This window comes from Haemaphysalis longicornis, unplaced genomic scaffold (genome assembly GCF_048455015.1).
Source record: "Haemaphysalis longicornis isolate Haplotype H1 unplaced genomic scaffold, Haemaphysalis longicornis Haplotype H1 scaffold_4, whole genome shotgun sequence".
NCBI classification, from domain to species: Eukaryota; Metazoa; Arthropoda; class Arachnida; order Ixodida; family Ixodidae; genus Haemaphysalis; species Haemaphysalis longicornis.
The window spans coordinates 10,422,462-10,449,405 of NW_027526361.1; the positions used below are offsets into that span (position 1 = coordinate 10,422,462).

At 46.1% G+C, this 26,944-nt stretch overlaps 1 protein-coding gene across 3 annotated transcripts; it reads right to left on the reverse strand.

The window, feature by feature from the left end:
• Positions 1-504: 504 nt before the first annotated feature.
• LOC144178230 (V-type proton ATPase catalytic subunit A-like) lies at positions 505-26,887 on the reverse strand. Of its 3 annotated transcripts, none has more exons than XM_077705926.1 (14): positions 26,785-26,887; positions 25,964-26,065; positions 25,690-25,818; positions 23,472-23,683; positions 22,672-22,809; positions 21,032-21,183; positions 20,390-20,552; positions 14,085-14,193; positions 12,644-12,766; positions 11,617-11,731; positions 10,077-10,284; positions 8,343-8,402; positions 7,324-7,590; positions 505-1,063 (listed from the first exon to the last, which is right to left on the reverse strand). In XM_077705926.1, the coding sequence occupies exons 2-14, from the start codon at positions 26,034-26,036 to the stop codon at positions 971-973; spliced, it is 1,842 nt and encodes a 613-aa protein (XP_077562052.1). In that variant the 5' UTR covers positions 26,037-26,065; positions 26,785-26,887; the 3' UTR covers positions 505-970. The 3 variants fall into 3 exon arrangements, with proteins under 3 accessions (XP_077562052.1, XP_077562054.1, XP_077562053.1); XM_077705928.1 differs by lacking the exon at positions 26,785-26,887 and adding an exon at positions 26,751-26,773; XM_077705927.1 differs by lacking the exon at positions 26,785-26,887 and adding an exon at positions 26,535-26,716.
• Between the last annotated feature and the right edge of the window lie 57 nt (positions 26,888-26,944).

The window sequence follows — 26,944 nt, forward strand, 5'->3', positions numbered from 1 at the left end:
TTTTTTAGTGTGTGTGTATGTGCAAACACTGGTCCCATGTTTACAAGACCCGTGGGAAGCGTGACTGCAGGGTGAATTGTTCTAACACACCCCACCTTTACAACAGGTACCATAAATTGCCTGTTATGACACTAGCAAACACAGTCACAAGAAACACACAAGAAACGCCCCTGCTCAATGTGCCGTTCAGTCTGAATGTTTGCATAGCAAAGCGTCTGCACTTCCATCACAGCACAAAATGAAGCAGTGCTCTCTGTATTGTTACTTTTCTATATGCAAAGGAAATGCCTGGGTCATTCATTGCAACAGCACAAGGCATCCAGGATTTCAAAGACAAATCTATTGGAGTGCCACTTCTGCATCAAAGTAAAGAAAATATTTATATTCACTACCCAAATGAATGAAAACACATTTGCCCAATGCCCCACCAACTAAACTGTTGCAAAGAATGCAGCAGGCACTAGCAAAAATTTTTTTTTTCCACCCAGGAAAGAATGGTGAAGATTTTGCACCATCGACACTAACTTTATTTGCGATGCTCCAGTTATATAACACAGGCTCTGAAAAAAATCAGTCAAAACCTCATTTACACTCCAAAGAAATTTTTTCACTGGTAACGAGGCACGAAAATGACATGACAACAGCAGGCAAAAATGCCTTTTTTTACATTCAGAAACACAGAAAAGCAAAAACAGGAAAAATATGTACACAGGACTGAGCACTGGGCTGGAACAGTAAAAAAAAGGCGACAGAAAAAAAAATTCCGTTTACATACAGCTTTCTCCACTCTGCAAGGGCGCAGGAGCTAACACCTAACAACACACGGAACTGCTTCCACTGCAGTACGGATGCAGTTAAAGTACGAGCCTACTTGGAATGAGGTTGAAGAAACACCCGCAGCATGACAGGGCCAAGTGACCGTCACAGTTCTTTGGCTCCTCGGCAGTGCTTGCAAGGGACGCACTCCCCTTCAGTCTTCCAGGTTGCGGAACGCCTGCTGGATGTTCTCATACAGCTCCTCAAAGTCGTGCTTGATCTTCTTCTCGCCGTCCTTGACGGGATCCTGCAATCGTTAGAAAGGCCCTGCTTTAGGCCCCCCACACTGCAAACTCGCTCCAAGCTACTCCGGTTACAAGGAGCTTCACGAGACGCCCCTTAGCCTTGCCTTCCTGTGCTTGCTGTGCATCTAGCTGAAACATTCACACTGCAGCAGTGAGACGGACCGCAGGAAAGCCTGCTGGGTTAAAGCAGGTTCTTAACTGTGGCTGTGCCAGCAACAATCTGTACACTGCAAAAGCAAGTGCTCCGACAGGAGATGTGCAAACACATTACGTGCATTATAACTCCTCAATACCTTACTTTCAGAGGTAGTAAATAAGAAAGAATGACAGCCGACCTTTCCTTGAGAGTTGGGCACGTGAATTTCGAAGAATGAACCTCCCAACTAAGGAGCAAGCTGGTTGAGGGTTTTGTCACCACTGACCGAACTACAGCCCCTAAGAATTTAGCTAAACTGCCACCTGGCCAGTTTTTCATTAAAACGGTGTGTTGTGGCAGTGATGAAAACAAATGAAAAACAGCCCACCAGTCAACTGCCTCTCATTGCACTACTATATTTGCCATTGAGACATTTTTGGAAACTGCTGTTTTAATAACATTTTATTACCTAACCATTTGTTTCCTCATATCAATAAATCAAAAGGATTGCATTAGCTGAAACCCACCAGTATGTTTCCTCAACCAAGAATGGCAATGAAGGCATTTCAAATATAACTCATTTTTGTCACATTACCACTACAGGCCAGAAAGCAGCATTTAAAGGGACCCTGCAACACTCTTTGAGCAGCCCAAGTAAACCTGCGCAACATTTAGCTTACACTGCCAGGAATACCTGAGCCAAATATTACACGTGCACGTGAAGCAGTGAGCACGCAAATTGCTACGAAAGACGCGGAAAAACCAACCGCGCTCTCTTCAGTTCTCATTATTCACACCTGGCATGGCCTGGTGTGACGTCACTGAGGCCATGGCTGTCCAATTCGCTGTCGTTGGTCAACTTCGCGGCTTATTTCTCGCATTTCCTGTGACGAGCCGCCATCGGCGGCGCTCTGTACGAGCCTCTACTATGTGTGAACCTGTACGCACAGTTTTGCCGTTTTTGCTTTGAGTGCGCACGGAGTTTGAGTGATGAGCTCAATACTTCCCTTTCAACCAGACCACTCGACCACAACGTTTATTGCTTCAAAAACGCCCTACCAGCCCGAGCGCACACTTGCAAGCAGGCAGCCATGCCTGCTTTTTTGTGGCACCAGACCGGAAATATACCCCTCCACGTTGCAGAGAAAAGGAGAAAACTACCCAGCCTGTGATATATCGAAGGCCACAGAAGAGAACGCCGCGAGCCGCCCCCCTCTCTGGAAGAGAGTGCGCAGCTTTCGTCGTGTTGTCCGCGGTGGAGTTGAGAGGGAACGATTATGCGCGATTTCTCATCGCGCGTAGTTTTGATGATAGTGAACGGATTTTCATAATTCTTGCGGGAGGAGATTCCTGGGACAATAGACTTTACCCCAAAATACATTCCTAGTAGTCGATGGTAAGTGCTGCAGGGCCCCTTTAACGTCTGAATATATCTAACAACCAGCTGTGTAAAGTGAAGAACTTCTCCCTTTTTTTCCACTCTTAAAGAGAGAGTTCCTGTACAGCATAATTTTTCGCCAGTGCAACCTTTCACGACAATTTTGCAGACCAAATGCTTAAATTTCAGCAGCGGCGGCCAGCCGGAGCCACTAAATGCTACCGCGGGTTTGAGCGTGGTGGATTTTCCATAATGCATTGCACGGGAGGAGCCCGAGGAGAGGAGAAAGCGGCTTCAGAGGAGGTTGGCTTGCCGAAGCTGGGCCGCCTGACGTCATGCTCCCTCCTAACATTTTTCTTCCTCCATGTTCTAGGCATATCAAAGTTCATGGCCGTCTGGTCAGTGTTGCCAATCAGGGAGAGAAGAAACTGCTTTTCACCCCGAATCCGAATGCTGAAGCGATGAAAATCACGCACCCTGTCCTCAGTCCGCCAGCAACTGCTGACACAACGTCGTACACCTTCAGTGGCATAGTCCGTTTCAGCACTTGAACCACATTGTGCAACCACTGCTCGCTTTGAAAGTGGAAGCAGGAATGCTGTGACTTGTGACAGTGGCCCGCACACTGGTCAGCAGCAACTCAAGCAACATGGGACAGCCTTCACTTTGGGGTGTCTCTATGCAGTCCAAAACCTCTTTTTCTACACCGGGAAATTTCCCTTCTTTAGTCCCACGAAACGCATGGGAATCCCTGTTCATCGCCCGAAGCTCCTCCTCTTGTTTCCGCCAGTAGGGAACACACACACTGGGTAAACACTGAAGTGGTGCCCAGTTGCGCGGTTCCCATGCTTCAATGCATGCTCTACCACCTTCAGTTTAAAACAGCTCGCGTATTGGCCCGACATACCCTGCGCACCAGGAGCACAAAAAAAGGCCGGAGCACAAAAACGTGAAGAAAATGTAGAGTCGCAGATCAGCACAAAGCAAGGAAGAAATGTGGACCGTGGAGCACATTTGTTGTTTGTTCACATGTGGCCGCGCTTCTGTGGCGCAATACACAAGAAGTTTTGTTTCGTGTTTGACAGATGGCGCTCCACGAGTTCTCAATTTTTAAGTCGTGAGCCACAGCATTCATGTGCTCGCGTTGTTAAAATGCTTATTTAGTGTTTCATGCCTGTACAGTGGCACGATATTCAGTTACTGCAATCGTCGACGGCTTCAGAAATCATGCAAGATATATTGAACAGTACATTTTCTATTTGCGATGCATTTTTTATGCAAGGTAACACAACAGTGAATTCTAAAGAATAGAAGGGTGGGTGGGTTCATTACGCAAGTAAATACGGTACATTGAGACTGTAGCCATCCACTAAAAATCCATAGGCACTGATCAATTTCCTCTCATGACCTGGTGTGGCGGCTCAGTGACCAGGGCATTGTGCTGCTGAGCCCAAGGATGCAAATTCAATCCCGGCCACGGTGGCTGCCTTTCTGATAAAGGTGAAAAGTGGGAAACGCCCTCCATGAGACTTGGGCCCTCCACTACGGCGTCCCTCAGAGCCCAGGTGTAGCTTTGGCGCATTAACGCTTTTGTGACCCCGCCTGTCCGCATCGATAGTATGTCATCGATGAATACAAATACACATTTTGGCGCTCTCCCAGCACTTCTGGACCTCTAATGCCATCCCAATGGTAAAGGAGGAAAAATTTCATCAGTTTCGCTTTCGAGTTTCGTTTTTCTGTTGCGAGTGTATTTTTAAATGTCCTTCGCCAGCGGGGAGACGAGCTCACGTGGTTTCAGTTATGGCGTCGCCGAGGCTTGGCGCGAACGGCGAACTTTGACAAATTCCGATGTATCTGAGCTTGAATCTGTGCGTGATGGTAGCAGCACAGACACTGAAGACTACTTCAATTCATCAGACTACCGTATGGACAGCGAAAGTGCATCAAGTCAACCCGGGCCATCTCCAGTTGTGCTCTGGTGAGTTTCGCTTTCTTCTCCGGTCCCTTTACAATACGGCCCTGCTCTAAAGGTCACAGCTCTTATCTGCAGGGTGTCAACTTTCTTCGGGCCAGACCACTTGGTGCTGGCTGCACAGAGAGTCGAGTTTGCTCCACGAAGACGGCCCGAAGTTGACTTTGGCATAGCGCTCTGGACCAGCGTGGCTGTTCGTGTTTACATTTATATTTTTGTACTTAAATAACTTTTATACTTACATCACTCATATTTGCAGCATTATTCTATAATCGTTTATGTTCAAAGTGTATATTTCAAATTGTTTTTATGTCAACACTGAGGTTAGCACTGAGGTTATCAATTTTTTTTCTTTGTTACTTTTTCCGTTATCACATTTTTAAATAAAATTCCTAATGCATCTGTTGCTTGAAATTTTTACTGCTGGAAAGCCCCATTCTTCCTCTATCATTTCATAACTTACACTTCAGCATCCATCATTTTCTGTGGCAAGAAAAAAATTCCTGGACTACCCAAAAACAACCAATAGGCACTACTGCTTATATAATTGTATACAGTGGTGGCACTGATGAATCGTGATTTGGAGCAATTTTTGTATCACCAAATTATTAATTTTGGAGCAATTTAGAGCACCTAAATGCCAGTTTTGGAGCACCTTGGAGCAACTAAACATCAACTGCTAAGTGTGTCGAAGCCATTTCTCAACACTAAAAATTGACCAGTATCGTCCAGTAATTGACGAGGAGCTCGCCTAGCAGTGTCAGATCGGATGGAAGGCGCTTCAAGGTGCATCACAAATGAACGGCACTGCAGAAGAATAATGGTCTTCTTGTCCTTGCTAGGGAAAGACTTTTTGAAAGTCTCCAAAAACGCTTCCTCGTTGGCAGGCTCGAACATGCATTAAAAATAGCTTTTCACAATCTGCTCTCCCACTAAGCCCAAAAATAGCCATATAGCCAATCACAAAAACTTCCCGCCAACCACAAGAGTAAGTAGCCCAATTTGGCTATTTATAGCCCAACATGGCATCCCTGGAATCAAGCAATGGAATTTTTTTTTTTCCCACGTGTTTGGAAACAGCCGCTAGATGTCGCCACAAGTTTGATGCAATTAAATTTCCTGAGTATACTCCACCCAATAGCAAAAATGCAGCAAAACATAATTTGCAAGGTATTTAGTTCCTTTCTGGTGTGGATAAAAGGCAACATGCAACACGATAATGATTATTAAAAGGCTTCGACAAACCTGCGCAGCAGAAAACAATGCGTCTCTCACGCCTCTTTCCCAGCTTATGAATTGTTGAGGCAAGCCGTCGTGTTTTCATTTTTCATTTTATTAGGTGCAGGCGCTTGCTATCAGTCCTCGTGCACATTTCCACCCTAGATTTTTTATGTGAGGCACCGGCCACTCTTCACGATTCGCTCCACTTGCGACGGTCCACTTAGCGAGCCCGGCAAGCGAAGCGGGAGCTTGCAGCCGAGCGCGTCACTTATGCTGCGAAATGGCGCTCCCACTGGCTCTCCGAGCAGAGATAGCCGGCAATAAACACCACCTAAAACTATTGTTTATAGCAGAAACCATTGTAAACTACGGCAAGCAGAAAAGTTTTAACCCCGGTGCACCAGCGCTACAATGACTTGCTAGACGAAAACACTGTATCGGCAGCACAGGGACAGCGTCAACCAAGCTCGCTTTTCTGCCACACAAACTGCACCAGTAGGTCATGGCAAACACGATGACGGGTGCTCAGGAGTTCGAGTTTTACAAGTCAAAATAGTTATACATGTCTAGAGACCACTGTGAAGTAGGACTCGTAACAGGCCGCACGCAATTTGCGCAACACAACTTTTGGCACACTGTTGGCGCACTTGCTTGCGAAATCGTGGTTTTTATCAGGATGGTGCAGGATACCTCATTTTGCGCAAACTGTCACAGGAGTGGGAGCGCTGTATGTATGTAAATAACTTTTGTACTTACAGAGCTCACTTTTACAGTATTATTCTATAAGAGTCTTATATTCAAGGTGTATAGTTAAAATTGTTTTTATGACTACCGTGTGCAAAGTAGCCTTGAGGTTATCCATTTTTTCTTTGTTACTTTTTTGTTTTCACGATTTTTTTTTATAAACTTTGTAATACATCTGTTGTTTCAAATTAGTACTGTTAGAAAGCCCCATTCTTCCTCTATCATTTCATAACTTACACTTCAGCATCCATCATTTTCTGTGGCAAGAAAAATATTTCTTGAATTACCCAAAAACAACCGGTAGGCACTAGTGTATATAACTGTATGTATGTAAATTACTTTTGCACTTGCAAAGCTCATTTCGCAGTATATGGGCCTTACGTTCAAATTGTATATTGTATTGTAAATATGGGCCTTATGTTCAAATTGTAATATATTTCAAATTCTTTTTATGTGTACCCTGTGCAAAGTGGCATTGATGTTTTCATCATTTCCTTTGTCACTTTTTTGTTTTGGTAATTTTTAAATAAAATTTATAAAAATCTGTTTAAAATTATTACTGTTAGAAACACCTATAATTTTTCTGTAATTTCGTATCTAACACTTCGGCATCAATAATTTTCTGTAGCAAGAAAAAAATATTTCCTGGAGCACCTAAAAACAACCCGTTTTTCCGCGGTCACTGAAGTGTTAAACACCCAAAATTCGAACTTCTCAAAGCCCTCTGACTAATGGAGGACGCTTTTCTCTCGTGCTGTGAAGGCTGCCAACCTAAGTAAAGCCCGTTCCCGTTCCTGCTAATGTTCACCTTGAACTTCATGCTGGAGAGCTGGTAGAGCAGGTCGCCCAGGGCCTCGCGGATGAGGGCCCAGGTGACCTTGTTGTCGCTCTGGGCGGTGGCCTCGACCGTGTGCTTGGCCATGTCGTACAGGCCAATCATGTTGCGCAGCATGCCCACCGACTTGTAGAAGGGGCAGAAGCGGTCGTACGCCGTGTAGCTGTTCTGCTGCAGAAAGTCATCCTTCAGCAGCCGCGCAATTTCCAGAGTTATCTTGTCCGTCTCCGCCAGCGAGGCCTGCACACGAAACGTCCAGCCCGATCAGCGTGAGAAAGGACCACTCGGCGTACCGTATTTACTCGCGTAATGAACCTACCTTTTTTTTCCAGAAAATTTGCATTAGTTTGGGGGAGGGTTCATTACGCGAGAAAAGATTGCAACAGATTTTTAGAAGTTGAAATTTAATGCAATAAAGTTGTTAAAAGAAATCGCGGAGCGTAATAGTGAAGTGGCAGAAAAGCAGAGAGTGCGGAGTATGTGTAGTGCTTTGTTCGCACGCCACTGGAACCAGCTGGAACAGCAAAGAGCAGGGAAGGAGTGCGGAGTACATTTTGTGCTTTGTTTGCACGCCGCAACGTTTTTATGGCGCAAGAATGTTTGTTTTGTGTTCAGCAGGTGGCGCTCCGCAAGCGCGCAATTTTCAAATTGTGAGCCACGGCATCCACTCTCATGTCTCCGACTACTGTTAAGATTTCTTTTTGTTGGAATGTGTTTTTAGCATTTCTGCACGTACTGTAGCATGATATTGAGTTACTGTGATCATCTACGGCATCAGCAACCATGCTGAGATAAAAACATATTGCCGCTGCATTTTTTTATTCAAAGTGACAAAAAAGTAAATTGCCAAGAAGAAAAGTAGGGGGAGAATTCATTACATAAAGTGGGTTCATTACGCGAGTAAATATGGTACATCTTGCCTGTGTGCTCAAGAGCCATTACTGTGCATTACGATTCCGGGGTCAATGACAAAGACAAAGAGAAAATATTACCTTTCCGACAAGTTGCACGATTTCAGAGAGGTCCTCTTCCTCTTGTAGGATTTGCTGACACTGCCAGAAAAGAACGTCAGACAAGGCTTTGAGTGAAGGTGAGAAGAGATCACCTTCTGGGAAAGAAAAAAAAAATAACAGAAAACCAACGAGGATGCAAGTACTCATCCCATCAGCTTCATTTATCATTTCCCGTTCTTTACTGCTGTTGTCAAAACATCCCCTGCCAGCCTATCCAGCTTATACCACCTTCTTGAGCTTTCACAACTTACACAAACAAAATAAGTAAACAGGAAATAGGGAGCTATTTGTTATACATTATTGCTACAATAAAGGAATACTACATGAACGTAAAGCACAAAGTAAATGTCACAAGAGCTCAAAGGCTCATTAAAGCTGGCACTTCTCTCTGCTGTTTTCCTTGTTTTCTTTGAAAGGCAGGAGGGCATTCCTCCCGAAATGATCACAAGGTGGTTCTTCACTTGAGCCAGCTTCCTTGTTTTAGGTGTCACACATCTGAGATACAAGTAAACCCCAACGTCAACACAGACTGGAGAAGTGCCCTTGTTTATCGGCACCACACTGTCCTGATCCAGCCAAAGACAAAGACAATGTCCACCTACTCCTTTTTGTAGCAGCAGACTATCACATTGCGCTTCAAAGAGTCCTTTGAAAATATTCTGTGCCACAAGATAGCATAAGGTGTGATGATCCGCCAAGCACACTAGCAGTACCATCAGCCACACCTAATAATTGCCATAATTCTGATGCTAACCTTACGTGTGCCGGCTCTGTACAGAGTCGTGGCCATTGACACGTCGAGGCAGCCAGGGGTTTGGCCTTCCTTGAAAATGTGCCCCAATGGCATATTCAGTGAACGGTGCAAGTCTCTCACAACACCGCTGAAACTAAACTCAAACAGCTTCCCTTGAAAGTTTGCCATCAGCCTTCGTCAAAACAAGACTGCGCTGTGGTGAAAAGCCATTCCTTTGCATGAACCTTTGCGTACACTGACAAGATCCATTGGAAGAGCCCAGAGAAATTTTTATTTCCTGAGCAAGGTCTTGCTTCCCATTGCACTAGTGTCATGCTTACCCCCAGCAAGCACGTCTGTTACATGAGCAAAAACTCCTCAACATTTTCCCAGCTCGGGATGCCATGTTGGAAGAGGTCCACAGCAGCCTTCATTTTTCTCATTTTTCAAATTTCTCATTTTTCGAAAAACCACTACTTTACGGGGTACACACGTTGGCACAAACAACAGTATGAAGTTGCGGAATCATAAAAGACCACAGGCATACTGACAACCACTGACAAGCTCAGAGAAGATTGCGTTGTGTGACAAGGCGCAATAGCAAAGAACATTTTGACTTTGGTAGACTTCGATATAGATTGGTGGCTTAGAATGTGAAAATCTTGCCAAAATAGTATGAAATTGTGGGCCTTACAAAAAATTAAAAATGATTAATTTCATAGTCACCCCAGAAGCAACGCGAGGGCAGAGAAGTGAAAAATGCTTAGGGAGAATAAAAAGGAAACTGACGGTACGACTGAATAAACACAATAGCACCATCAATTTGTTCTCAGCCTTGTCTTTTTTAGCCATGCCCTGTATTTTTTCTGCAGAGCTAGGCTTTCCAATGTTAGTTCCTCACTTCAACACGAGCTGAACTGCATTCCATCTCCCAAGTGTTGTTGAAAGGACGGAAGGAGAAGGGAAACGCTCTGCCCCACCTTTGTGCGGAGCTGCACGAATTCGGGGAAGTTCTTCTCGTAGTAGTCGTCCAGCGCACGGGTGTACTTGCTGTACGAGATGAGCCAGTTGACCGAGGGGAAGTGCTTGCGCTGTGCCAGCTTCTTGTCCAGGCCCCAGAACACCTGGACAATGCCCAGGGTGGCCGACGTCACAGGGTCCGAGAAGTCACCACCAGGGGGCGAGACGCTGCAAGGGACAGGAGGAGGAGGAGGAGAAAATATGGCAAAGGCTTTGCGAACGACGAACATGTCCATTAAACTACAAAAAATCTGGCTCATTTTAAGTACAGACTTCCTGGCCAAGAATACAGCCTGCTGCTCAATGGTCGAAAAAGAATTTAATGCCGGGCAGGCAGAGGTGTCCCAAGAAAAAAACAATGGGCAGATAAAAAACTCAAAGCTCACAGTGAACTTTGGCTCAGCTGCTACCTGTACATCTCCTCAACTGTATGTTCGGCTGTCTTATGAGTGAGTGGGCCATTTCTCACACTTCACAATGAGTCACTCAACAGGGAAGGAGAGAACTATGGTCTCACGGATGGCACTTGTGCCTGAGGAGGGAGAAGGTTGTTGTTGTTGCACGTCTTTATTTCACTTAAATTGCCCCTGGGGGGCTGCTGTGAAATGAAAAACCCTCAAGGATATCAAAAATGAAGAAACGAGGTCCTGGGCTGTTGTGGATCGGGGTTGAAGGGGGATATAAAAATTCACATTTGGCGTAGATACCCTGAAGCTACACCTGGACTACAGGGCACATCGCTTTGGAGGAGGAGGCACAGGACACTGCGCTGACTTACAAATAAACTTATGAGGCAGAAAAACTGGCATTTTATACGCATAATGACCATACCGTGCATGTACTATACTCGGTTACAACTCAAGAACGGCACCACCTCATGTAGTGTATCACTCCGCCAAAGCGCCGGACCCGTGACGTCAGTGCGCGCGTGTTTTGAAAGGGCTTTGCTATGAATGCGTGATATCGTCTGCCCTGTCTCACGCAATTTGTTTGTCTTCACTGGAGTCGTTTATAAGCATATTAAGTCCAAAAAATCACGGGAACGGCTCACACCATGTTCGAAATATTCCCAGTAACGCCCTACTTGCGCAGCGCGGAGAAACATCCAGCTACGGTGATAAGGCACAGCGGCAACTTCCGGTGCCGTTCTTAAGTTGTCACCGAGTATAGACAAACAATTTTTTTTCCAAATTCGCTTTGGAAACGATTTATCTTTAAAAGATACACAAGTTCGCCCTCGAGGGCGACCGAATCTCAACTGATACAAGGGGTGTGTGAACGTCTGATAAAGAACGCCTCAGTAATCTTGCACATGTGCCGGTTTTTGTGCTTGAACATTTTGCACGCTGCATGCAGGCTGCATGCCTTACACAACTTCTCCAGAGGTTGAACCCACCAGCCTAAAAATTTACAAAAAGGACATTTCAGAATTCCTCAGCCCTGAACAACATGACACCATGCATCAAGGCACGAAAGGTCAGTGGTAAGAGAAATACTCACGCGCCAACAATGGTGACACTTCCTTCCCTCTCGGGGTTTCCGAGGCACTTGACGCGGCCAGCTCGTTCGTAAAAGGAGGCCAAGCGAGCAGCCAAGTACGCCGGGTAGCCAGAATCTGAACAAAAAATGGCACACAAGGCACTCTTCTTACGAGAGAGCACACAAAGCTTTGGCGGGCAAAACAAGCTTAGAAGTCCTCTTTTGGCACAGAGAACAAGCAAGAGTGGAAGCATCCGCTGGTGAGCTGCAAGCCCTGCGCATGGAACCAACAAGCCCAAGCAACATTGAGGGAAGTTGGACGAGAACTTGTGGGATTTTGGACATGAAAACAAACATATTTATGGCTTGCATAAATAACTCAGACAGGATTCTCACCCAAAAAACACATTCAAGAGAACCAGTCAAGGAAGGCTATAAAAACAACAGGACATTCAAATTTATTTTTAGAAGTAGAGGCTTATTTGGTAATCAGTGACAGATATCCCCTTGGATTCATTCCTAGTCAACACGAAACCTTCATGTGCAGTGACATCCATATTTAAAAACATTTTTTGAAACAGGGTGCCATTAGTGTTGGTATGAGCTATTGGCTCACTGCATTAGAAATTGCTGGCAAAAATTAAAAATTGTTGGATGTATGAGGGGTTAGCAACAAACTTCATAGCTGTGAACCAGTAACTACACAAAGAGCCTCTCACACAAAACAGCATTGCACTGTAACCCTCACATTTGACTGTCCAGCTGAATTCCTCAAAATGAGGCCTCACGTAGGCACGAAGATTTGGAAGCAGCGTGCTAGTACGTGTGCACAAAGCTGCTCTGCTGTGGTGGTTATGAGCTCCTCCATGAGCAGACAAAAAAGCCACATAATAAGTTTATGTCAGCTGTCTCGGGACTGCCCCACCATGCAGTCCCCCGCTTTGTTCCTTTTTAATTCTTTTTTTTTACTTGCATCATTATTACTACTGGAATGCCTCAAATGCATCGCCAAACGCCTGTCGTTTGGCAATCAGGGTGATCAACTGACCTGCAGGCATTTCAGCCAACCGTCCAGAGATTTCTCTCAATGCCTCGGCCCAACGCGAGGTCGAGTCAGCCATCATGGCCACGTGGTTGCCCATGTCCCGGAAGTACTCGGAAAGAGTGATGCCTGCGGGGGGAGGTCAACTGCATCAACTACAAGAACACACACACTCCACCCCTACACTTCTGCAAAACTTCCTTTCAACTTAACAGCCCTACTCCAGGAAAAATGAGCACCACACAAGACTCTCACCAATCTCAGACAAGATCTCAGACAAGCCAAACCTGTAAAAGACAGTTATGGTTCATTTGCTGTAAATACAATGCCGCACAAACTGCTACAGCTCAAAACAGACATTTTTCAGCCGTCACTTAAACCTGACATCAGTGACATCTCCCACCCCGAATGTTTTATTTATTAGACAGCAAGCACAGAAAGCAAGCTAAATTTGCATCTAAAACAAATGGATAAGCAACAAAAACACAAGACTAGGCTCACATGAAGTGAAATTACTCAAGTATGTGTGTCAGCTAACATGAGCTCCATTTTTGCAGCTCAAGCATGCAGACTTAGTTCCGACGCGGCCGGTCGTCGCATCTTCTCCACTACCTTAATAGGCGCAGGCCCCTTTACGGAGTCTGTGCTTTTCAAGTGCAGTGAAGACCTGCTGGATGGCCCACTCTTACTTCGTCTTGTCTCTCGATTCGATGGCTTGCTGTAGCCGTGCCGGATACTCTTCGAAGCTGGCGCCTTCTGGGTCGGCGGCGCAGTCGCACATGATGTGCCACCGGTTGGCCGGCCCCTTTTTGCATACCTCGCATAGGCTGCTTGTGTACTCCTCTGGGTACATGCGGTGTAGTGCCGCCGGCGACGTGACCGACGCCGTCTGTAGTTGTCTGAGAATCGTCGCCTCTTCGCGGCTCAGGGCCCCATGGGGCGGGGGGTATTCTCTTCTGGACAGTCACGCATTCTTTAGTGCTTCCCCGTAGCCTCGGGCCCTATTCCTTAATAGGCTAGAAGCTCAAATTATAACGAAATTTCCCATTTGAATGCTGCAACACCGACTGTCTGTCTTGAATCTTGTGTCGCCTTTCATAAATGCTGTCCTGTAAAGACCTACGCCCTGTACTTGCCCTACAAGCAGCTACCAAAATCTGTGCCCCCAATGAATTACTCTTCCCCGTTTATCACTGACAGTCAAATAGCCCCTTGAGCAGAACACCTGAACAGCGAAAATTGTAACGTATTATTGTATGTGGAACGTTACGTTAGCCAAGCAAACTTCCAACCTTCCGACTTCAGCCTTCAGGAAGGAGCTCACTGTGTTTACCATGCGTACCCTCGTGCCACATATTTACAAGCCATCCGGTCAGCAGGCAGGCGCGAGGTGTGTCCCTTGTCACCCAAAGGAAGGCGCCTCACAGGCCCGTCCTCTCCCCCTCACCTGTGTAAATGGACGCCTCACGGGCAGCGACAGGCATGTTAGACGTGTTGGCAACCAGGGTGGTCCGGTCCATGATGGTCACCTGCTTTCCGTCCTTCTCTATCTTGAGCTGCAAGTGGAGAGAGTGGCACATGAGAAGGCAGCCCTGCCGATCCACGTCACAGGCTACGTATCTAGCGCGAGAACCTGATGCTGCACCTGCCAGCACAAAAGGGGCCTGCAAGCTTTGGCAGCGCACTACCAGACTTCGCTGGCAAAAAACAGAAACAGCAGAAAACAACAGCTACACTAAGGTCAAGGTATAAGTTCAGAATCAGGATTGGTGCCCTAGGATGCAAAGAAATAGCTAACCAGCAAGGCAGAAAGTTGGGCTACTTGGTTATCTGACTGCATTTTACTAGCGAAAAAGAGATGCAGACGAAGAAGTACACAGGACACTCAGTAGACTACAACTGAAATTTCACTCAGCGTTCGTGAAACAAAGAAAGATAACATATCCCCACGCCCTTACCCTACACACCACCCCACACACGCCAGTCTATGTCTCGCACATGCACCCTCGTAGGTAGCCTACCTCCTTATCTGTAAGAGTGATTGAAGGGGTGCTCACATAATTAACTCCTTCCCTGTAGATATAAAATGCCTCGTTAATCTCGCAACTAGTTTGGTCACGTCCAGATCCTAAAACACGTGTTTTATCGAACGCCGGCGTACAACCAGGGCATCACTTGCAATGATCGGCCAGATGGCCTCCCACTGCAAGCGATGAAACTGCTACACGGTGCTTCTCAGCCTGTTGTTTAAACACCACCCCGTCCGTCCCACGTAGCATTTGCCACAGGACAGCAGAATGCGGTAGATGACACCTTCTTTGCAGGTGACAAACCTGGTGGCATGTTTGTTGGTGCAAGCCTGGCGTGGCTTCTCGTTTACGGTAGGGCACGTCAGCATCAGCTTGCCAGGCGCGGTGGCCAGAGCTCCCACGCTGAATTTTTTGTCCACTTTTTTGAGGCGGTGCGTGAGCTGATGCACGTATGGCACGGTTACGCGTCGCAACCTGTCCCGGTTGGCGTCTTCTTCCCTTGGAGAGCCCTTACCGGCTTTAACCTTCTTGATGAGGCTTTCTGCGACCGAAGCCACCAACTCCAAAGGGAAGCCCACATGCGTCAGATGCGCCACTTGAGCTTGCACACTACTAGCTACCTTGTGATCGCACGACTTCTGGAGGGCACCGCGCAGGCAGTTCGCCACTATGCCGCGCTTAACCACCTTGGAGTGGGCCGAAGCAATCTGCTTTTTTGAGCATGGTTGGTAGGTCCAGCATATATGCCCCTCGGTAAAACAAGGCTTCACACCCAGAAACTGAATGGCTCCGTTATCAGGCTCCTCAAAAGCGAACTTCAATCCCTTTGAACACGTCTTAAAAACATTTAACTCTTTCGCTACCGCCGGAAAATTGACTAATTTTTGGGGGTCCAAGAAAACATTTTTTTTCCTGCTAAAAAATTTATTAGGCACTAATTGCAGGAGCACAAAATGCAGATTATTTAACGGAATTTCCAATAATACCCGTTTTTTAAAGGTTTTTATATCTCATAGTTGTAAAAAAAAATATCAAAACCAAATTTTTGTCAAGTTGTGGAAAAAAAATTATAGAAAAGGAGTTGTGTATACCAAACCACTGGTAGTAGAAAAAAATTAGAATATAAATTTTGTAGGAAAACATTTTGAAAACACGCCCTAGAAAAAATGTCGACTTGCGCAGAACAGTTTGTCAGATGTAAAAAAAAAAAATGTTAGCATGCACGGTGCTCGTGTCATGTGGTGAAGCCCAACCTCCAATTCAAAATGTGCTATTTCGGGTGGTTTCCTGGAATAAATCTGGCGGTTTGTCATTATCAGAGGCACCAATTTGCCCCCACATAACGTAAAAACATCTTGTCAATGGCTGACTTTGCATTTACAGCGAGCACAATATTTGGGACAAGCACGCGATGCGGAAAAAAATGTGCATGAAGTTGAAAACGGAACGCCGTGGCTGATGCTTGTTGTCGTTCATGGTCAGTTATCTCTCAAAACATAAAGCTGAGCTTTATTATCATCTTCTTACTCGCAATTGTAGCCTTGCTCGCAAAAATGAGGTACGATGAGCTAGAATCGTGCCCTGCGATCTTTGGCCGAGTAGCAGTTGCGCGCTAAAAAAGATCAGCACAACGAGCCTCCTCTATTGCAGCGCCACCTAACATTTTTCAAATAAAACAGTACAAAAACTTATCAGAGACTCCGTCCGAATAGACAGTTCAACTAAGTAGCAACATTAGACACCCGGATATACCCTCGCATGGAAACGATACGGGAAGACGAACAGCTGGCAGTGTAAGGCCGGTTTGAAGCGCTGTCCTCGGCGGAACAGATATCTGGCGACTGGGTGTGACCTTTTGACTTGCATCTGAAGTTCTTATCACATAAATCGGCTTAGGGTGGGGGGAAATCAGGAGCGCCGTGCTTTGTTCGAGGATCAGTCACGGACGCTTCAGGCGCCATGGCAGGTAGCCTTGAAGTTGGGTAACTGCGTAGTAGCGCTAAATATGAATTTCGCGATGCAGAAACGAAACCGAAACTGTTGTAAACTGTTTGCGAATGGTCCTGGGGTAAGTACAACTACCACAGTACTTAGAACAACGTGCGCAAAGGCAATAAAACTGCCTAAAATCATAAAGTAGCTTTGCAACCAGGCACTGCTTGACATTTTCAGCCGATTTCTGGGATTATTACTGTCAGAGCGCGAACCTGATGATTGAAAATCATTTGCTAGTTCCCCATTCACGCCCTGATAGCAAAAAACAAGCGCTGGTGCAGGGTAATTACAAGTTGCACGTATTCTTCGTTGGTAGCCGTGACACGCGATGACCACGCCCCTTTTCCACACCCAGGTGATTCAAAAGCGTGTCAAAAATCACGTTTCCGTTGCAAAAGTGAAAACAAAACTGATTTTGAAAGGCCATTTTCTGATCTAACTCCGAACAGCTTTACTTGTTCGAAAAACGCCTGGAACGCTATGAAAAGGCGCTCCCAAAAGTATCGATCAAATTGATCGATTTTAATAGGCACAATAGCGAAAGAGTTAAAACACTGTCAATCACACCCCGTCTATCCTGATGGCTATCCAGATCCACAAACAATGAAATCATCAACATATCTAAAACACTTAACTATACTGTGGTTGAGGCGTGCTTGCCGTTTTGCCTCCCATGGAACATAAGCGTACCACTTAAGACATGGTTGGCTTAAGCACAATACCGTTTATAGTGCAGTTTTTTTGGCGGGTCCTCTGATTGACCGGCGCAGCTGACACATCGTTTTAGGGTTGCGAGAAAGAAGAAAAAAAGACATTCAGCCATCTGACACAGCGGGCGCTCTTTTCTCTCCTCTGAGACACGGTAAAGAAAAAAAATACGCACCCTTTAGTTTGCGTGTTCTGTTCGCACTCGCATGATAATCCCAAATGTCCTTGCTTGACAAGCCTCGGAAAATAGCAAGCCCTCTTCCCTCACATGCGTGGCAAGTTGTTTCTATTAGAATTTGTGCAGATAAGCAACTGCGCCTTTCCTTTTAGAACATTTGGAGATAGCGAGCCGGACGCCGGAGGTTTCCACTACCAGTACGTTGTGCTGACAAGCAACCGCCTTCGGCTTCGTGAAGGCAAAGTGGGTGGAAAAGAAATCCCGCTGACGTACTTATTTCATTGTCTCAGGGCATCCATTCATACACACCATGAAAGGCAGCCATGCTCCCTCAAAACAGAAACACAAAGGGAGTTAAAGCCGCGCTCACGGCTTGTAATACCATGCAGCAGCTTGTAAGAGCCTGCAGCAGCGGCTGATGTGGGAAAAAAAAAAAAAGGCGAAATAAAGATTGTGCCCCTGTTCTTAAGAGGCCTTTGTTCGACTGATAATAAGCAAGGAATGATTGAAAGGTAAGTTGCTATGTGGTTGGGTTCGCGCATGTTTTGTTTATGGTGTGGTACCACTTAGCGCAGACTTTTGCGGCTCCCGCGGCATACATTATAAGCAGTCTACACTGTAATTACTTCGTGATTAACAACAAGAAATTCCAGTTAGTAAACTTGTATCAACACATTCTGCTTTAAACCTACCACACAAAGCATATTTCTGCTACAATATTCTGGACATGTGCACATGAAGGTTTCCGAATTCAGAATCAGCGCAGTGCATTCTGTGTGGAATCAGATACACACTGCCCATTTCAAATGTACATGAAATTCCACTCAATGTAGCACCAGCCGTCATGCAACAATCATGCAACTGTCTGAGGTGTGCAGCTCAAGGTGTCTAGCTAATTTCCTAATTCAATTTCCCTGACTTTTTCATGTTTTCCATGACCATTTTAAACGAAATTCCCTGACCTATACAACAGGCGCAATTCTGTGGAAATGGTCGGTGAAGCATATAAAAAGCATATACAAAACACATTCTATCATAAGGAAAAACACATTTGTTGCAAGTGCCCTAATTCTCAAAATGCACTTTGATTAAATTCAGTTTGTTCAGTTTGAGGTTTGCTTGCCTTCTGTTACGGCTTCAGAGAGTTTATTTCATCTTGCGGTATAGAAGCTTCAAGTTATGCTTCAGCGAGCACCTTTTGCTTTTTTTATTGTCCTGGCTCGACATGCATCGTGAACCGCATGGTGCGTTTTTGCACGCGATTCGGGCGCATCGGCGTCGTGCGTGCGATTTTTTAACGCCTGCGTCAACGATTCGCGCGTGCGACAGCTTCTGCCTCGCTCAGAAAATGACGCGCGTCGCGCGAGGCAGTGGGAGGAGCATGCCGACTTGCGCCAATGGAGAGCCGCACGCCTCATGGCGTCAGTTTCGAAGCTCTCGAGACAGCCAGATAGCCCCGCCACAGATGTTTAGGCTTACCACCCCGGCAGGTATTGCATGGGCGCTTTCACTAGCGGCGCGGATGATGTTTCATAGTACCATTTTCGCCCACATTATAAGCTCCTTTACCTCACAAGCAACTTCGTCCGTGCCTAGTGTGGCATTTTAGAGAGCGGTTAGAAGCGGTCGCTCCAGCTCCCATCACCATTTCGCGGTCGAAGCCGCCGTCATGTTTCCGCTGCCGGCAGCACCGCGCGCAGCGTGCAGGCGGTTCCGCCTGGTTCCGCGGCAGCGTCAGAGCGTCTGTGACGTGCGCGGCGCATTTTCGCGAGCAGAAAACGCCCCACGCGGTGCACGCTAAACCATGTCATGTTCTTTTTTGATTAGGTAATTCTGGCTCCTGATGTCATACGCAAGAAGTTCTTTCAAGATTAGCTCCCAAAAAGCGCTGACTTTTAAAATTCGCTAAAAAAAAAAAAAAGCGCGTTGTGCGTGCGATTTGGGCACCACCTACATCGCCCCTCTGCGCAAGTGCAACCAGCAACCGAAGCCAGCTGTGAGCTGCGTGAACCTTAACTCTATGGCGTGAACCGCATGACGAGTTTCTGCACGCGATTCGTGCGCAGTATTTTCACCGCCGCGTTGACGATTTCGTGCCTGCGGTGGCTCCTTTCCTGCACAAGCAAGTGCGTTTGTGCCTTGAGTAGCGTTTTAAAGAGCGGGTAGAAGCGGTCGTTGGAGCTACCGCACTACTCCGCGGCCGGTGCAGCCACCATGTTGCCTGCGCCTGCCGCTCGGCACGCACCGTGCGGGGGGTTTTCGCGGCGGCGTCAGTGCGCAGGCGTGCGCGGCGCGTTTTCGCTTGCAGAAAAACCAGAAAACGTTTCATGCGGTTCACGCTTTCGTCGCGCGCGAACGTGTTGCGTTCGGTAACTTCTTGGGGGCCCCCAACACTGGTTTCCCCATTCTGAAACTGTGGGCAGGCCCCAAAGTGGTTTTCCCTGACTGGTACTACTTGATTGAAAAATTCCCTGACAATTTCCTGACTTTTCCCGGTGGCGCAAAATTCTCTGACTTTTCCCGGTTTTCCCGGTCGCTAGACACCCTGAGTGCTCCAACATCCACAGATTCTGCGCTCACATTAGCAGCCCTTTGGGAGGACAAGTTGGCAATTAGACATTTTTGCAGTTCGCCGGCCTGGTTTCCAATTCTGGCTAGCAGCACGTTTCCTTGTTTCCGAAGTGTCGGCAGATACACCCCAACAGCCCTGCCTTCACTGGCAAAATGCCCCTTTAAATGAGGCCCACAACACAGTAAATAAGCCTAGTCTCCTCCTAAGCAAATGACATTCGCACAAGCCCCACTGAGCAGAGCGACAGATGGGAGGCCAGTGAAGCTTACCTCAGGGAAGTCCCGGAGTACTTCAGACATTTCATTGCCACGCTCTCCACAGCCAACGTAGACAATGACGTTGCTGTTGGAATACTTGGAGAGGGCCTGAGATATGCATGTTTTCCCACAACCAAAGGCGCCAGGAATGGCAGTTGTGCCACCTTGGACGCACCTAAAGAGAACGGCAGCCGTACCAGGCGGTGTAAGTAGTAGAACAAAGTGTCCAAAATGTGTAGAGAAGCAGGACTTTGGTGTGAGTTAGTTGGTTCATGTTCATAAAAAAAACCAACAGCATGAACGAAACAGGACCGAGGAATAGAAACACATAGAAAACAAATGGGCGAACACACTGTAGAACAGTAGAACGATAGAACACACGAGCGCCCGTTTGTGTTCTACGTGTTTCTATTCCTCAATCCTGTATGATTAGCGCTGTTGGGGTTTTTCCATGTGTAGAGAAAGCGTGGTTACACTTGGAATGAAAAGTGCGAGCTCACACTATGGAAAGTGATGTTGTAAGTACACAACCAAGCAAGCATATTGGAAGGACAGTGAAAAGTGTCAATGAATGCCCGTTAATGGTAAGCTCACGTATTTAGGTGTTCAAGCACTGGCCACAGAGAAAGAAACTGGTCAGGCCGAGGCTCTTACGGAAACAGGGTGTCCAGAACTCGCTGTCCAGTCAGCAGTGGATGGTTGGCCGCCAGCTTCTCAGTCACGGGACGCATTGTGCGCACTGGCCACACTTGCATCATGGTGTAGCTGTTCTTCTCACCATCAAACTCCGTCTCCAAGACCTTGTCCTGCATCACAAAGTTTGACCACTTGAGCCTAAAGCAGGCATTTCAAACTTTTCCAATCAAATTTTCTTTAAGGGTTAAGAAAAATGCCTTCAACCAAATTTCTTTCTTTCTTTTTCGCAGCCCAGTGATAGCATAACACACTCCCTCTACTCTTAGACATTTATGCATGGCACATTCCCTACCACCCTCATGACTTAAACTATAGATTCAACTGCGCTTCTATTTTGACATTAGCACCGTAACACAAAACCTTTTTCTCATCAGCGCTACTTCAGCCCCTGACATCTTTTCTGAAGTTAAGACCTCATTGAAATTGAAACTAATAACAAAAAGACTGCACGAATGCAGACAATTTATTGTCCGTTACCTCGCGAGTGCCAACACAAACTGCACAGCTTTAAATTGTTATGCTCAAAGTGCCTATTAAGCAAGAAGCAATACAAAAATTCCCGTTAAAAAAGCACAATGTTTTATCTGAATGCAAAGTAGTCATACATTTACACCAACAACTTGGCCTAGTCGATGCAGCTTAATGAAATTGGGTCATAGCACCTGCCATCTAAGCATTCAGATTTCCTGAGATGTTACGCATGGGTGCAACACATGGACCTTGAGATTCAACTCCAATGAAGCACCACAGCAATAAACTCTAGTTGGGGTTTCTATGTTCCCACTGAATGGTTGCAAAGTCAGGCCAGAACCAAACAAATGCAGGAGTACTGACATGAGTATTATGTCGGCAAAGAATTCCACAATCATTTTGTTTCCTGTACTCCAAGTTAAAGGTAAACCAGCATACAGTAAAAAAGCCCAGAGACCGATGTCCACAGATAAACAGTGAATGTAATGACACTGTACAGGCGGTGGGTATTCATGTTATGGCACAGTCCTTGTTCCGGAAACTGTTCCCAGTCAAACTGCACAGCAACCAAGAATCGTAGCAGCAAAGCGGAAATGGATTACTATAACCAATGCTTGCTTTGGTTTCAGAAGAGATAAATGTAACTATGCTGGGCATGCCACACAAAACAAAGCAGACAAGCCATGGCTCATGACAAGAGATCTGGATGCATAAAGTGACAATACACTGAATTGACAGAAAGAGAAATGAAATGTGGTCATCATACTTTGTAAATGCACTTTGTAAATGTATAGACTGTGCAAAACTAACATTTAAATTTGTGCATTCACGTCTATCTAACACTTAAATTCGTGCATTCACGTCTATACCTTGGAGCCAACACTTTAACCCAACTGGACTGCACAGCACTATAGTCAGTCACAGACAAATACGGCTGCCACAACCAACAAAAGAACTGCAGGCCCTGTGAACAGCAGCTGAACACCACAGCCCTATCCGAACGGGCACCTAACGTCTGGTCAGTTTGTCTCCATGGCAGTGTCCCACCAATCCTGACAGCCGGCAACTGGCAGCCAGGAGTTGCATTGCAATGGAGGATAGCGAGCACCGTGTGCAGAGGTACTTGCCACTACAGTGTAGTTTCCGGGCTCTGCAATGTAGGTGATGGTGCCCTTGGCCTTCGGGGGCAGCATTATCTTGTGCTGGATGAGAGTGTTCTCCTGCACGATGCCGTAGATGTCTCCACCGGTCACGTGGCTCCCAACCTGCCAGGGGATGAGGAGAAGCCACGGAGGAGCCCAATGCTTCAGCAATGCTCTCAACTGGGCAATCAGCAGGGTCAGTCATCCAGCGAAAAACATGCAAACACCCCGCAAGGCGCCAAAAAGCAGCACATATTTGCTAGCCAGGGCCGATGAAAGAAAGTGCACCTGGTCAGTAAGTGTTTCACTGACCTGGCTCAGAAGAAATAGCCTGAAGGGCTCAGCCCTCTGCTTCACTTCCACTTGAACAAGCTGTTTTCAGCAATGGTTGCAGATATGCTATGCAACCGGAAAAGGAGTTATCTGCCTCATTTGGCGACATGCCCCTCTGCATGTCGAACAGTCGGCTTCGTTTACCTACCTCTGTGATGCACTACGGAAGACCAGTTCAGATCTCGTTAACTTTAAAGGTAACAGTAAAAAAAAAAAAAAAAAAAAAAGTTGCTTCTTATCCGAAATTTTTTTGCTGAGAAGACACTGCAAAGTTTTATGCAAAAAAAAAAAAATAAAAATTAATAAATAATAAATAATAATAATTAATAAATAATAAAAATAATAAAAACCAAACAGCTTTTCATACTGCTGCTCCTTTTAAAACAATTTGGGGCCTCACTCAGAGATTGGTACAAAACAAACGCGCAGGTTAGACCAAGGGCCCCCGGTACCTTGAACTTGGTGGGCTTGAACTCCCACTTGACGTCGCGCTTGAGGGCCGGAGTGCTGACTCCCTTGGGTAGGTAGATGCTCTTGGAGAGCAGGTTGATCTCTCGCAGGGGCCGCTGGATGCCGTCGAAAATGTTGTTCATGATGCCCGGCCCCAGCTCCACTGAGAGGGGCTTGCCCGTCCGCAGCACGGGGTCCCCCACCGTCACCCCGGCTGGCGCATTGGCCGGTCAAGGCAACTACTACTGTTTTCTGAAGGCAATAGTTGGACGTCATACGAATAAAGGTCTTTTCTCTCTCTCTCTCTCCACCTATCAGGGGTAGCATAACGCAAAAGATGAAACGCAGGTCACTGAACAAGTCAAGAAATAAAAAAAATGACCTTGCGAGCAAGGGCACTTTCATTTTGTATTCCTTTCCTTGGTCAGTGATGTGTGTTTCATCTCTGCAAGCTCAAAGTGGCAACACACACGTCAACTCGGACATATTCAGCTTCTCTGCCAAGGCCTGCCTCTGGTCACCCTGAACGCTAGGTCACGAAACAGCATCACCGTCGCCCCACCTTATTGCTTGCCTTTTGTTGTCTTCCAGAGCAAACAGTGAATATTTTGCCTGTGCTGCAAGATTCACCTTTTCAGATAACAATCTTGCCGTCGGTCAACACCACAATGTTCAGCCATGCACAGCATGCAAGATGTGCCTCAAAAACTTGGCATTTGAAGTTGGTGCACTTCCTTCAAAGCTCTGAAAAATGTACATAATGCCATTTTCATGCAAAATGCTGCAATCGGTGGTTCTCTCAAAGTTGTCCAACTTTTGTGATTGAAAGTTTTTATAGCAGTGTTCACTCAGTAGAGAGTAGGTTATTATTTCCTATTTCTTCACCAGAAAAGCAAAAATATGGTGAAATTGTCACGCCACTTTGAATTAGTATTATCTACTTTGCTCTGGTAAATTTTGGTTCGACTCATAAGAAACACTACAGGTGATAGCATTCAAATTTCCTAAAACAGGCTTTCAGCAGTACTTGTGAAATAAGAGAAAGAATTATACTAAAATTGAAGCTAGTAGCAGCGGGAGGACGATTTAGATTGTTCAATAGCTTAAGTTTGATTGATTGTGGGGTTTGACGCGCCAACGCTACACAGGGGATGTGGTGAGCCATAGTGGAAGGTCCCAGATTGATTTTGACCACCTGGGGATATTTAATGTGCGCCGAAATCTCGAACACACGGGCAACAGCTTAGGTTTGCCGTTTGAAGAAAAACTGCACTCTGCAGTAGTTCCAACATGCGTCCCTAACTTGCCATTTTGTTCTTACATAAAAATCCATAGATAAGCTCCGTCGATCACATTTAAGCATTTAAAAACTGACATTGACTTAAGGGGCTTTCGTTTCAGCTAAATAATATTCCGTTCGTTTGGGGTGCGCTTTTACAGTCACCCTTTCGTTGTTTTATGCTACATAAAAGTGATCGAAAGATGAGATGTTGTAAACCACAGAAAAGAAGAGTATATGTGACGATGATCCCAATTTTTCCACTTCAGCATTTTGTGAGTTGGTTGAATACTGCTGCTTCTGCGACTGGTACATTTTGCATTTACAGCAGTGTAGCCTAAAGACATAGATAAGCTTGTTTTCATACTTTAGTTTCACTCTCAACCCTTTGAGGGTTTTTACTGTTTATGTACGGCAGCAGCTTTCCATCCCGCAAGGCCTTCACTGTACCGGTACAGTTTCGACCCTCTGCTTGAAATTTTGCGTCATAATGACAATGCACGCTCAATAAGAGGTGCTTGTACAAGAAACGTTTGAAATTTAATGTGCTACCTTCTTGTGGAGATAAACAGAACTCTCTATCTTTCGCGAGTCCCGCGGTCTGAGTCAATGCCCTTTCCGTCGTGGTTTTAGTGTCGCCGCATGACCGCAACGGAGGAGTGCGAAACTTGATTTTTGTCATTATCGGCACTCCCTTTCAGGTGCTGCAGAAGTTGCTTTCTATCTACATTGGCGCTGCTCTTAGCTTGTTTATTACAGTACTTTATCACCGTAAAGTAATTTGACCATCTGGGAAAGTTTCCAAAAAAATTCGACCCTCAAACGTTAAAAATGCCCAGTAGTGAGCGGTGAGCAGGATGCAGGCAAACCACGTCCACTGAACAGTGCACAAAGAAATGTGTGTGCTCTGTAAAGCCTCTGACGACAAAAGAAAAGGATACAGGTTTCTTCATAGACTTGGATAGTGGCCATATCTCCTTCCAGCTTGATGATCTCACCAACAAGCTCCTCATGGCCCACACGTACAAGCTCGTACATGGCCGCTCCGGACATCTGCTCCGCTGTGACGACTGAGAGCATACCGTCACATTAGCGCTGGACTAAGTTATAATGCTTGCAAGCATATACCATGTGCCGAAACGCACAACAGTGCTTCTAAGTCGTAAGCACTTGGTTAAAACGGCGCTTATCTCTGGGCAATAACAAGCTACTCACCGGGGCCGGAAACGGCGTACACATATCCCAAGCTTGACTCCTTCTCAACATTCTTGATCTTTGGTAACGCCATCTCAGCTTGTTCAGGTCAGCAGCCGATCGCTGCAAAAAAATTTGACTTTGCAGCTGTCATCGGGAAGGCTGCTGCGGGATACTACAAGCTAAGCGAAACGGTAAAACGAGCCCTTCAGATTACCACAAACAATTATCGGCGAAATAATCCCCATTGAAGGATCATGCGCAAGCCGTGCACATGATGTGCCGCATTCCCGCTGCATGGTCCACTTCGGAGGCGCGCATCACATGACTGCGAGTCCGCGGTCCGCAGCACCGGCATCGTCGATATTGGAGCGTCCACCGGTGAAAAAGGTGGACAAATAAGCCAAGGGAGATTTTCTGCGAACTCTTCGTAAGGTTTTCGCGCGAAAGGGGGCGGGGAACAGACCGAAAACCGCATTTTAAACACCGCCATAGCAGCACTGCCCAAGATAAGGGGAGAGCATTAGCACGGGATTCAGGTTCGCTTCGACGTGACGCAGCCTGTGTAGCAGGAAACAGTTTTTTTTTTTACCTAGAAAGCCATACGGAGTAGGCACTGCGGAAACACCAGAGGTGAAGCAACGGCACAAAGATTGGCTCGTACGTTGACAATCAATCGCCTAATACTGGGCTATAAAACTGGTGCGCTTAAAAGCAGTCTGGCTTCCCCAGACTAAATTTGAAAAAAGGCGTTTTGTAAAGGCGAAATATTCAGTAATAAAAAGTGAACAAGGGGTCCCAAACGCACACAAAATAGAGAAACCAGTGACGGAAACACCTACCGCAAACTGCTGCTCGCCTTGCTGCTTCTGCTGCCGGCCGCAAGTGAGAAATCACATGATCTTCATACGAAAGCAAACCTGTCACTTCTTTTCTTCCCTTCTTCCCTTATTTTTTAGCGTAAGTGCTATTTTTTTACAGCGTAATAATTTTTTAAGGTTA

Excerpts from the sequence above, each read along its gene's own strand:
- LOC144178230 (XM_077705926.1), bottom strand. The coding sequence starts at position 26,036 with ATGGCGTTACCAAAGATCAAGAATGTTGAGAAGGAGTCAAGCTTGGGA. Across the intron at positions 20,553-21,031 it reads GTTCTGGACACCCTGTTTCC|GTGCGTCCAAGGTGGCACAA; the intron begins GTAAGAGCCTCG and ends CGTTCTCTTTAG. Across the intron at positions 14,194-20,389 it reads TACTCCGGGACTTCCCTGAG|CTCAAGATAGAGAAGGACGG; the intron begins GTAAGCTTCACT and ends CTCCACTTGCAG.